The sequence below is a fragment of the Ips typographus genome, linkage group LG12 (genome assembly GCF_016097725.1).
Source record: "Ips typographus isolate SLU linkage group LG12, UJ_Ityp_2.0, whole genome shotgun sequence".
Taxonomy (NCBI): Eukaryota; Metazoa; Arthropoda; class Insecta; order Coleoptera; family Curculionidae; genus Ips; species Ips typographus.
Window position 1 is genome coordinate 10,295,257 of NC_138433.1, and position 13,578 is coordinate 10,308,834.

At 34.4% G+C, this 13,578-nt stretch overlaps 1 protein-coding gene across 1 annotated transcript; it reads right to left on the bottom strand.

The window, feature by feature from the left end:
* Window positions 1-540: 540 nt before the first annotated feature.
* On the bottom strand, window positions 541-12,855 carry LOC145736708 (uncharacterized). Its single transcript, XM_081991123.1, is given in 14 exon segments — window positions 541-1,484; window positions 1,743-2,336; window positions 3,326-4,098; window positions 4,101-4,362; window positions 4,364-4,683; window positions 7,858-7,941; window positions 7,944-7,959; window positions 9,465-9,592; window positions 9,645-9,674; window positions 9,677-9,884; window positions 12,345-12,518; window positions 12,584-12,687; window positions 12,690-12,722; window positions 12,846-12,855. Coding segments are annotated over 14 exon segments (2,892 nt in total). The 3' UTR covers window positions 541-1,328.
* Window positions 12,856-13,578: the final 723 nt, after the last annotated feature.

Consider the following 13,578-nt stretch of genomic DNA (forward strand, 5'->3'; position numbering starts at 1 on the left):
CCAAATTATCATTATACACCGAATTATTATAAGAATTTTGTCTCCTACCGTAAAGTGGTTTACTAAAAGTATTTCTGCCTTGAAAAGCTCTATGCATCCATGCATCTCTTTCCTGTATCCATCACTATCTTGATAAAATTCTCGGTTGCGTTTACTGTAATTTCTCACTTTGTTGTCTCTTTGCAATTCCCATGGCTGTATTTGAGTAGTAGTACCTCTCCCATTTCCGAGATTCTTCCTGTCGCAGCCGTCTCAGCTCTGTGTCACGCATACCCTTCCCAGCTTATTGGTCTCCTCTATGAAACCAGCACCACAACAATATCTTTCCGCTAGTCCCACTTTTGCATTGCGCACGGTGCCTCCTTGCCCTACCGGCGTACCACTGCATTCTTAAGCCTGTTTGTCATTGTAATAGTTATATTGTCACGTTTAAATTGTATAGCCCCTTTGGCCCAACAAGTTAAACGAGACGTGCGTTTATTACTTTAATAAAAGCTTTTACCGAGATCTTGTTTCAGAGGTAGAATCAAACCACTTGGTAGAAAAATATAATTTAATAACTAAATAACAGTTAAAACTAATTGACAAGATGGTTGGTTTATCAACATAGTGAATCGGAATAAAACCTTCAAACATAATTCCCAAAAGTAGCACTTTATACCTTTTACATGCACAATAATAAATATATACTTACATTTGTTACACAATGATGAGGGCAGCTTTCTGGAGGGTTTGGCCTTCGCAATTTATTATAGTTTAAGAGATTGGTTTACTATTTAATTATGAACCCGGTGCGGGTTGCAGAATTCGGGACGACTACATTTTGTGGTACGAGCCGAGTCTTCCGGCTGGGCTCTAATCGGGCATATCAATATAGTACAAACCACGAGTAGAAACTCGTTAAGCTTTAATTGTTATAGCATTATCTAAACAAATAAATCTGGCATTATAATGTCGAATTTTGTTACAGATAGTTCTACTTTGTGTGGAAAAATAGTAAAATCTAGCATGCTTTATTGCACCTAGAACTAGAGCCAGCCACATCGCTCCATTCACAAAATATTCTTAACTAATATTTACAATGCTTATGAAAAAGGCATTTTTCATCACCTGAATTATTTTTATAAAAATATATTATTCTGCATTTTTAACATAAAACTGCTACAAAAAAAAAAATAAATGCCAATTTTCCATCAGCATCCAGGTTCTCTCAAACTGGATGCCCCCTGAAGAGCAAAATCATTCAATGAGAGTCAGTTTGAGAGAACCTTAAAACAAAACATCTTCAGTTTTGGAACGATCGAGATTTATAAACAAAAACAAATAATTTAGTCTTTTTGATTCTGCGACGGGGGTTCTTTACGTTCTGCTGTTGTGTTCATGGCGGCGTTTGATCGTGGTACCATTAACATCGAACCGTCAGCTGCCGTTTGGAGACTGTATTGGTATGGCGAGTACTGGTTGCCGTCGGGATTACGCAAATTCTGAAAAAAATAAAGAAATATTGTTTTTAACCAATTGAAATGTACGTGATATGATATGAATAAGAGTTTGTAAAATGTCTGGGCATGTTATCCGTGTTTGAACTGAATTTTGATAGAAACCCTCCCACCTGAATGAACCTGAACAACAGCATAACAAAAATAAATTACTGATAAGTAAAACGCACAACAATTCTTAACATAATGATAGTAATTAATAATACCCAATAAGCCTAAACAAACATTAGCAAATGCGCTTACCTGAAAAACGTGTCTGTAGAGCTGCTGGTACTTGTCTTTCATGCGTTTCAGTTCTACCATAGAGTATTTGTGTTCGTTCATGACCGACATTTTCCTGTCCCTCATTTCTTTCACTTCGTCGGCCAAACTCAAAATCTGATCAAGTTTTCGCTTTCGGCAGTTCTGTGCCGCGACCTTGTTCTTGCCCCTTCTTCTAATGTCTCTAATCAAACTGAGCTGAGCCTCGCTAAGGTCGTACTTAGACAAACGTTCATTGAACTCGTCCATGGGTAAATTAATGATGTCGTCTACGGAAATGGGAATGTTTAAGGCCCTGGCCCTCTTTTCATCTCTAGTCAAATGTTCTTCTTCGGACTTTCGCGATTTTCCCTTATCTCTAGACACCGGTCGTTGAATGGCACCCGAATTTTCAGCGGGCAAATGGTACGTGTGATTGTGTTGAATATGGTCCACTCTAGGAACATGTCCAAACTCAGAAGAACAGGAATATTTTACCTCGGGTACTTTAGCTCTCGATGTAGTATTTTCCTGATGAAAATTGCTAACGGGGTCTCTGTACTCTGTAAAACCCGAAGCGTGAAATCTTTTTCCATACATTCAGATAAGTTTGAGTAACTATAATCAAACGGGCGGTATTTGTTTTGATAATCTTGGGGGTAGTGCTCCCCAGTAGTGGTGTGACCAGAATCTGAACTGGCGTCGCACCATTCTCCATCAGAAAGCAAAGGTACTCCTTCAGAACCTGTGTTCTTTGTTCCTCTACTTCTTAAAAATCATGTGTTATTGTCGTTGTTGTTGTTGTGGTATTTGTTGTTGTGGATGTAAAATTTGAACTACATAAAATGCCAATGAATCTTTGCGTACGTGACCTCCCAAACCACAAATTTCTATACCGAAATACCTTCTGTGGAAACGGATCCTTACGTAGGTTTGTAGTTTTTGTCCCAATATTAAAGACATACTTATATAATCTATTCAGTTTCCAGTATTGACGTATTCAGTTATGCGATAAGACTATAAGGAACCAAAATTACGTCGGCGAATTTGATACTCGTTTGTGTTACACTATTAGAACATTTTTCAGTAATTGACTAAAAAATGTTTAAATATAGTACGATTTTTAGGACAAATTTACAATTCTGGTCGATAGTTTTTTAAGGATTTTTTACTAACCTATTTAGAATACAACGGTATTGTCTCTTATTTGACGAATGGTTTCATTCATAATATTGTCAGAGTATTAATAATCAATTATTCTAAAAGTAACGTAGTGAGTACAAGCAAGTACAGTTGGTTGGCTCCATGTCTATTCTTTAATAATAGTAAAATGAAAATCAATTTGAATTTTTAGAAAAAACCAGGGGCAGGCTGATTTTGCAGTGACATATAGCACATGGTATGGTACGGTACCTGTTTTAATTAAACTATAGGGTTTTTACAAAACGAGGACTTAAATATAGAAAATTATGATATATTGTTGTGTATTCTACAACATAACTTATCCTACATTAAACAACTGATGTGTAATTGTGTCGTACGTCTTTATTGATCGTTTTCTTGAAATATTCAACGGAAATTTAATGTTTTGAATTATGTATTTCAGGGATGTACACAATGCGCATGTTGGAAAGCAACAACACTGTGAGCAACTTGAGTATGAACGCAACACCAGTAGGTACCACTACCAGCATTTCCCGCCATGACATGGAACGCTTGGATACATCTAGTGACAGCGCTGAACCCATGGAACTTACAGCGCTGTCACTAGATGTATCCAAGCGTTCCATGTCATGGCGGGAAATGCTGGTAGTGGTACCTACTGGTGTTGCGTTCATACTCAAGTTGCTAACAGTGTTGTTGCTTTCCAACATGCGCATTGTGTACATCCCTGAAATACATAATTCAAGACAAAAATAAATTACTGATAAGTAAAACGCACAACAATTCTTAACATAATGATAGTAATTAATAATACCCAATAAGCCTAAACAAACATTAGCAAATGCGCTTACCTGAAAAACGTGTCTGTAGAGCTGCTGGTACTTGTCTTTCATGCGTTTCAGTTCTACCATAGAGTATTTGTGTTCGTTTATGACCGACATTTTCCTGTCCCTCATTTCTTTCACTTCGTCGGCCAAACTCAAAATCTGATCAAGTTTTCGCTTTCGGCAGTTCTGTGCCGCGACCTTGTTCTTGCCCCTTCTTCTAATGTCTCTAATCAAACTGAGCTGAGCCTCGCTAAGGTCGTACTTAGACAAACGTTCATTGAACTCGTCCATGGGTAAATTAATAATGTCGTCTACGGAAATGGGAATGTTTAAGGCCCTGGCCCTCTTTTCATCTCTAGTCAAATGTTTTCTTCGGACTTTCGCGATTTTCCCTTATCTCTAGACCCCGGTTGTTGCATGGCACCCGAATTTTCAGCGGGCAAATGGTACGTGTGATTGTGTTGAATATGGTCCACTCTAGGAACATGTCCAAACTCAGAAGAACAGGAATATTTTACCTCGGGTACTTTAGCTCTCGATGTAGTATTTTCCTGATGAAAATTGCTAACGGGGTCTCTGTACTCTGTAAAACCCGAAGCGTGAAATCTTTTTCCATACATCAAGTGTTTTTTTCTGGGCAACAGGAGGCATACGGGATGTTTCAGATAAGTTTGAGTAACTATAATCAAACGGGCGGTATTTGTTTTGATAATCTTGGGGGTAGTGCTCCCCAGTAGTGGTGTGACCAGAATCTGAACCGGCGTCGCACCATTCTCCATCAGAAAGCGAAGGTACTCTTTCAGAACCCATGGAACTTACAGCGCTGTCACTAGATGTATCCAAGCGTTCCATGTCATGGCGGGAAATGCTGGTAGTGGTATCTACTGGTGTTGCGTTCATACTCAAGTTGCTCACAGTGTTGTTGCTTTCCAACATGCGCATTGTGTACATCCCTGAAATACATAATTCAAAACATTAAATTTCCGTTGAATATTTCAAGAAAACGATCAATAAAGACGTACGACACAATTACACATCAGTTGTTTAATGTAGGATAAGTTATGTTGTAGAATACACAACAATATATCATAATTTTCTATATTTAAGTCCTCGTTTTGTAAAACCCTATAGTTTAATTAAAACAGGTACCGTACCATACCATGTGCTATATGTCACTGCAAAATCAGCCTGCCCCTGGTTTTTCTAAAAATTCAAATTGATTTTCATTTTACTATTATTAAAAGAATAGACATGGAGCCAACCAACTGTACTTGCTTGTACTCACTACGTTACTTTTAGAATAATTGATTATTAATACTCTGACAATATTATGAATGAAACCATTCGTCAAATAAGAGACAATACCGTTGTATTCTAAATAGGTTAGTAAAAAAATCCTTAAAAAACTATCGACCAGAATTGTAAATTTGTCCTAAAAATCGTACTATATTTAAACATTTTTTAGTCAATTACTGAAAAATGTTCTAGTAGTGTAACACAAACGAGTATCAAATTCGCCGACGTAATTTTGGTTCTTTATAGTCTTATCGCATAACTGAATACGTCAATACTGGAAACTGAATAGATTATATAAGTATTTCTTTAATATTGGGACAAAAACTACAAACCTACGTAAGGATCCGTTTCCACAGAAGGTATTTCGGTATAGAAAAATTTGTTGTTTGGGAGGTCACGGTACGCAAAGATCATTGGCATTTTATGTAGTTCAAATTTTACATCCACACAACAAATACCACAACACAACAACGACAATAACACATGATTTTTAAGAAGTAAAGGAACAAAGAACAGAGGGAGAACAATTCCAATTCGTTGCTTCTATACCCTTGTGGATGCATAACTTTCACAGAAAAACCGAAGAAGTATAAGCAAATACACTATTTTCTAAAATTGACGATACAACGTTCGATTTTCTACCAGTACCAAAAAATTTAACAGAAAACTTGACGTAGTAGAAACAGAGAAGTGGTCGCGACTATATGCTCGTTTAACTTATCAAAGTAGAATTTCCGTTCATTTTCAAAAGTTGCCAAGAAGATTTACGTAGATAAAAAACCGGTGCTATGATAAAGTTAAATTAAAATATCTGTTATCAAAAATAAGATAAGTGTCACAAGCGAGCGACGTTGCCGAGGTGACTTTCTGAAAACCGCAATAACTGAGAAAAAAATTCGTTACTGATCGTCAGCAACACGAACTAACAACTAATTTGAATGTTAACACTGATAGGCACCAGTACTGGATAATGGTTTATCTCACACGAACATATATATTTTTCTTAATTTCAATGACTAAGCTATTTTCAGTAGCTCAGATAAGTTTCGTGCGTTTTAGTAAACAAGACGTTTCGGAAATAAAAAATAACCGTCTGTATAAGTAGTTACAATTGATCCAAACCTTACAATTGCTTCATTTAATATAGGTACCTAATCAGACTAAATTTTCCATGTTTAAGTACTTAAGAAAACGTTGGACTAATAACTGATAACACTCATCGTATGAGATACTATAATAATAATATTGATAAAAATGACTGTCAGTTTTTGACTTTACATATTGATTTATGACAAAAATTGGTAACAAATTTGCAATAAAAGAAGTAATAAATTTAGTTAGAATATTTTAAATAGTTTGAGTATAAATAGAATAAAAAAAGAAAAAACATTTGGGTCTTTATCTTGCTTATCAGTAGTATTGTTACTTGGTATGAAATGCGTAACGTAAATTCTACAAATTTATAAAACTTTTTAAGCAGATATGAACTGCAGTTTATATTACTACACTGAATATTCTCATTGCATTCCTAGAACTTATAATGGGATACATCAGTGCCACAGATATTTGCGTTTTGATCAAAACGTATCTGACCCGTTGTCCTTATTTCTTGATACTCTCTGTTATCAATTTTCGAGAATTGATCCGTTACATTGTAACAACTCGGTTACTCTAAGTGATGTTAACTGTTTTATTGCTGTAGATAAACAGAATTATACCAAATTATATGGGAACAAGTCGTCGTTTTCAGAATAAACTATGGCGTACTTACAGTAGTAAAACATATGGGTAAAACATATCTACAACCGAATAGACGAAACATAGAGTAACAGGAACCAGCACCAGCACTGAGCACGTAACACATTTTTTTTAAATTGCCAGACACTTTTTTAGTATCCTCATTTTTCCCAATGCCAGCAACGCAGATAACCAGCTAGCGACGAGGTTTTCATTACTATATGCACAGGAAGCTGTGTCCACCCTAATTATTAACTGCTATTATATTTGCAGACAAATACTAATCAATTGAGCAAACGGCGAATATAATTTAAGGACGATTCAAAATTTTCGCATATAGACACCACCTGTTAGAAAAACGACACAATGCACTAAATTGTTTGACTGGATCAAACCAAAATAGACTCGGCCGTTTTATTTTTATCTACATTCAACAATGACTTGGCTATTTCAAGACTATTATTTAGGCTCTGCTGACAAAACATACGTTAAATAGCGACCTAATTTCGAGTTTTTACAGGATACATCGTCCTACGATCAATTCCAGTTAAGCCGATTAAACTAGGGATAAAAGTGACCAAACTTTTTTATAAAATTTTTTCAAATTGCCGAATATTTGGGAAGCGAGCGATATTATGTGCCAGAAATTCAGGGTCATATCTGTATTCTCGGGTTTAAAAAACTTAAGTAACGCGGTTCTGAGAAGTTAACTAACTCAAAGATTTAATACAATTGAAGCACTAATTAAAATTGAAAAAAGCTAGACTAAAAATAAAAGTGGAAAAAACCGTTCACCATATTATCGGGTTTATTTGTACTTTTCAAGCCCTTTTCACTGATACTGTTCGAAAGGAATAGACGATATCTCAACTAAAGACGTATCGTAGATGGCAAGTGTTGTGACTCGCTAAACAACAGTTTTGACATTTGACAGATCAAATTTTGGTTTCCAGTTGTGACAGTTAAACTTCACGTCATTGTGTTTCACACTTTCTCGTCTCTCAGTTTGTCTTGGTTATAAACTTATAAGTACATTTAAAAAAATATATATGTACCTACTATTTTAAGTATTTGGAAAAAATAGCTAGACTTACCTTCATTCATGGCCATGTCCATCAGCTGCAAATCTTCGTCATTAAGCAAATTAGATAAGAAACCATCAGTCTGGTTGTTAGCAATTCCGATCCTGAGTTATTCTTAAACCACATTAAAATAACTTATTTACATAATTGGTAAAGTGAAAGACAAATTGTAAAAGATATAATTCAGGTGTTTTTGATTACGGCAAAAAGGTCCATTTCACAAAAATACTTCTACATATTTGTTTGATAGAGTTCAGCGTGAATAACTCACGAAGAAAGCTATATATTTCATCGTCGTCACAAGAGGGTCTAGGGGTTTGAGTAAAATAATGGAATATAATTAAAACAAGCACTTTTGTATATTAATCCTTATCTATCCAGTTTCTCCAATTATACTTTATTTTGTTATTTTTTTTATTTGCGATTTTGTGATCCAGTATTTGTACACGTAACAAATCAGAAGTAAGAGTTAATTGGAATTTAACTAGTGCAGAGTTTTGACTTCCTTAACATATCCGATAAAATGGAAATTACAATAATATGCTGTCTGCCTTTGTGACAAATTTGTTTGACTTAAATAATTTTACTGAAATATATACAGGTAATTCAAATTCGACCCTCACCATTGGGATTACGAGAGATACGAAGAAAGTTTAAATTGGGGCAAAGTTGCGCAATTTAAAGCCAAAATTAAACCAAATGCAGTTTTAAAAAATTTCGATTATCCTAGTACTTTCGAGAATATCCGACAAAAAACTGAAAATTTATATTTTTTGTTTTTATTTATTTCTAACCTTATTTGAAGAAATATCCCAAAACAAAGCATTTTTTTTATTGGCCACTTTTTCCCAATGATTCAAATTTGCCACACGACGTTTCGTTTGGATTTTTAGCCCAAAAAATATTACGTTTTATTCTGATTTTAGTGATGTATAAGTAAATAAGCACATATGAAGAAGTACACTTAAGTACATCTGGGTCAGCTGTCCCCCCTTGTAGAATGACAGCCAGCAGATAGTGATCTAGTTAGCCTCTGAAGATGGGTGTTTGACATACACCCGAAACCATGTTAGGCAGATAACACTTAATTAATAATATTTTATGGAGATCGACTCCGAGTTTTGTTTTTCTCACACTCACTTACTCACTGTGGGGAATATGGACTAATAACTTTTCGATACAGTGAAGAGTTTAGTAATATCGCTGAAATTAATAATATCGCTGACGACCTAAAATAACCACCGTGTTGGGAAAAAATGGGGAAGGTATCAGCCACATCATTAAAAAGGCTAAACTATGCTTACAATATGAAGGTGGACACTTTGAACAATTATTGTAAAAAGGTTTTTTCACAGTGTTAAATAAAATTATTATTTCGGAATTATTGTAGTTTCCGGCACAATAACACTATTAAATTTTAAAAAATCATATCTTGCAAGGAAGCATTTGGGGACCTTTTTATAAGACATTTTCGACTCGAATTCACCTAAAGAACATGTAGTGAAACCTTGTCCCTTACCTCGCGGGACACCCTGTATATACATATCCTAACTTTGGAGTGATAATGTCGATTTCAATTCATAAACATACAAATCTTAAATTAAAAATAAATAAATTACCTGATAATACATCATGTCATTGGAAGGTGGCTCTAATTTGTAATGCGGAGCCGTGCTTGATTCGCCCATTGGTTCACTGCTGTTCGTAAGATTCATCGATGTGGCTACGGCATTTCCAATAGTTCCACCTAAATTCAACTTCAATAAATCCTTATAAAATTAAAGTAAATAAGAACTAACCTAAATTTCCATAAGGCATCGTACTATTTAATCTCCCATAGGTGTAGGCAACGTAGCGTTATGCAATAGGACGCCCCTGGTATCGTAAGCAGAGGGGTGAGCATGAGGGTGGGGATAGTTGGGGAGGGCGTGGTGAGCCCCGAAGGGGTGGATCTCGCCGGGGTTGGGGAGGCTCAATAAATTTGCCAGGTCTTGCCAGCGCTGCTCCATGCTTACAGTGCGCACGAGAGGCATGCGGCTCTGAAAATAGCAATCGTTACTTTTTGCTCCGAAACTTGATCGAGGAATTAAACACAATTTTAGACTGACTTTCGATTAAGGGGATTTATAGCTAAATGGCTAAGATATAGAAAATTAGTTTTTTTAAACGTCTGAAAATGAAATTTTTTAGTATTTTGTTTCTTAGATTCTTCCATAACGATAACGGATCGCTGCAATGAAAATGCAAAAATAAACAGAAAAAATTCTTTAAACATATTATGTCGGAGCTTTAAATTCACGAGATTCGAGATGGTGTGAGAAACATTTTTATATTAATTCAACAAAATTGACGTCTAATCAAACTAAAGGTTGACAAATAAACAAAACTAGCCATAGCCAACAAATCTCTCAAGTTTATTTTGAGTTGCGTTTGAGAACACTTTTTTTCTGTAATATCTACTGAAAGTGTCAGACTGGCATTATACAAAGTGGCGTAAAACTTATTTGAAAAAATTGCCATGATATACCGATAAATCCGCACACCGATCAAAAGATTTTTTAAATAGTAATTAATTTTGCTAAAATCGATTTTTTTACCTATATAAGTTATATAAATACCGACCGGATGTCAATCATCTTGATTTTTGTTCAGTAATACCCCAAACTCAAGTGCACTCTACCACTTGGACAGTTAAAAAGATAAGAGCGACTGCCAGCAGGGTTCACCCAGCTTCCCACAAAGTGCTTTGTTTCCCTTAAAATCAATATTATTGTGATATTATAGTACCAATACTACAATGTGAATCGTTAGTTAGAGGTACCCTACACGAAGCTAGTGAAGAATTATTACACTGTAGGTATTACAAACCCATTACAGTAAAGTTTATCGATAAATTTGACATTTCGTATGAGAACTATTAACACCTAATAAATTAAATGTCACGATGGTTTTGTTAAAATGCACCTCAAAACTCAACATCAAACATAGAAAAACGATTATTTTCTAATTTAATTCTTGTGACGAGGGTTCCATCTTATACGACATCCGTCTGATCTGTTTAAAGACTAAGTATGACCTCGATTATACTTTTTCATTATTCATAATATATTCTAACGATATGTACTAAAGTTTAGATTTGTGAGAATGTTAACTTTCAATTAACTTGGTCAACAAAATTAGGAAAATATTGTAAATGTAAATGTGTGGATTCAAATTTCAAAATTTTTAAGTTTAATTTATACCCTATTATAATAGTAACAAGAAGGAAATTGTCTTCTTTCTACTTTTGAACGACGATTAACGGGATTAACATAGCATTGAATCCCTTGTTGTTTTAACAAATTAACCCTATGTGGTTAGGAGTTCTTTTGTGAACCTTTACCATTTTACACCTGCACTGACAGTTAGGACAGGTACCTAACAATGCGACTTTCATAAAAGATGAATATACTGATGATGGCGCTTTAAAACCTCGCCGAATGATAATTTGACAAGAGGAACCCACAAGTAACAAAAGGAGACACTACCTCAGACTCCGCAGTTCATTTGTCATAATAAAAATACACTTTGAAATTTTTACTATGCGTTTCTAAAGCGCTTTGTGGTAGCGGTTATTTTCAAGATATGATATTATTAAATGAGATAGTTTCTTACAGATTTACTGGTGTAGACGAATAATTACAGCCACGTACCTATTTAAAACTTTTAAAATTATCTCTAGATACGGTGGTCTGATCGTCGAACTTACAGCAGGTTTTATCTCATGTACAAACTTAAAATAGGTTGATTTTTAACTTATAAAAATACCAAGATGTTCTTATATAGTGGTTTTATCTATTCAATAACATGACGAAGGATAAAAATAATATTTTAACTGAAAATGAATTGTATCTATAACCAGAGTAAATAAGTTTGTATAATGTTTCTTTAAAGTTTAAATAGGGCTGTTCCCCCTTCTATATTCCCCAGTTCTTTAAAAGTAAATAATTAAATATTTGCAACTAAAATTCAACAAATTAAATCAACATTTGTTTTTATCATTTGGTTGAATATGTGTTTGTTAACTACGTAGTACAAAATGGGTTTTTAAACATACTTCTTTTATCTAAACTTTCATTTACTTTCAGTCATAGAATACTTCATTAAAATGTAAATATGATATATGTGAATATGCGAATATTAACGTATTTTTCACTCTCTGTTTTCCACATAATATTACAGTTCCGAAGGCATGTCTTTAAAATAATTGAAGATTTTATAATAGAAATATCTGAGAGATACAATGAATGTTCGAATTGATCCTGAACGATTAATGAATTTATTAAGGGTTCGGTAGATTTTTTAAATTACATTCCAATTCAAAAAAACTGGAGATAATGGTAGTTTTCCTTACTTAATTTATTTGGTAAGTAGTCATGGTTGAGTGTTTATCTTATTTCATGCGTCGGTGCTTTGACTGAGCGATGATTCAAAAAGCAGCAATTTTTTTTATTTCTTACCTGAAAAGCCCTATGATGAGGGTGGTGAAACTGGGGTGTTTGAATCATGTCTGCAAACAAATCAAACTCGTCCCCTAAATCGCTGCCAGTAGCATTTGCTTCTGAAGCTTCTCCTGGTTTCTTGTTGCTTTCTTCTAGAGCCTCAAGACTTGCTAACAGCCCAGAGGCATTTTTCTATAATCATGCAAGTATGCGTTTTTCAAACCGGCCAGTTTTAACCAGGAATGGTAAAACAATACCTGTTGCGAATTATCATCGTCAAGTTCTACTAAACTTAGAGCTTCATCTAGAAAGAATTCGGACAGGGGTAAGGCAAGGTCTCCTAAGTCGCATGAAGAATTAGCTCGGCCCCAAGTTCTCCTTTTATCACATACTCTCCTGTAAATTGAGAAAGTAACGACAATTAGTGTTACAAATTCAGTGGCGGTAATATATATCGATTTTAATTTATACAATACTTAAACTTTCAACATGACCGAATTAGTAGAATGGTAATGTTACCGATTTCCATTGTATATGTGGGTTTTGAATGGTTTTTACTATTTTCAGATTTATCAAAATAGATATTAAGCAAAAAATAACACAGAAAAGAAAACAATAGTCTAAACTATGCCTTTTACCGCAATATTACAATATTACAGAAAGAAAACTCCTTTTTCTTTAAAAATGTTCAGTTACATGCTTGTTTACGAATGCCAGTGGATGTATTACTATTAATTAATCATAATTAATAACAGTCCGTATTTTTTAATAACGAATAATTTTAAAACAAATTTGTAACTAGTAGAAAAAGTAGGAAGCCTTAACATTTCACTTTATTAAGGATGGGTGCCCGAGGAATTGGAGCAGTCTTACTCTTTAGATGGTTAAATAAAAACAAGATCTTCGTTATTTAGTAGACTTCATCAACTTTCTATTGAACAGCCGTTTAAATTAATTTTCTAAATTTTCATTCAAAATGGCTGTTTATTAATAACAACTGCAAAAGGCGAAATGCAATTATATGTTTTTTCCGGAACGACCAGGATATACGCAGATATAAAAGCCGATAAAGTTATTGACAGCTTATAAGATCTATTAACTATTCAAATTAGTACCCGGTCTCGGTATAAAGGTAATTATTTTTACAATCAGAAACTTGATTGCGTGATTTGATACTTGATTGACTTTCTATGCATGCTCTAGTCGGATTGAATTTGCGAATGGATTATTCTGGATATTACGATTTTATTTA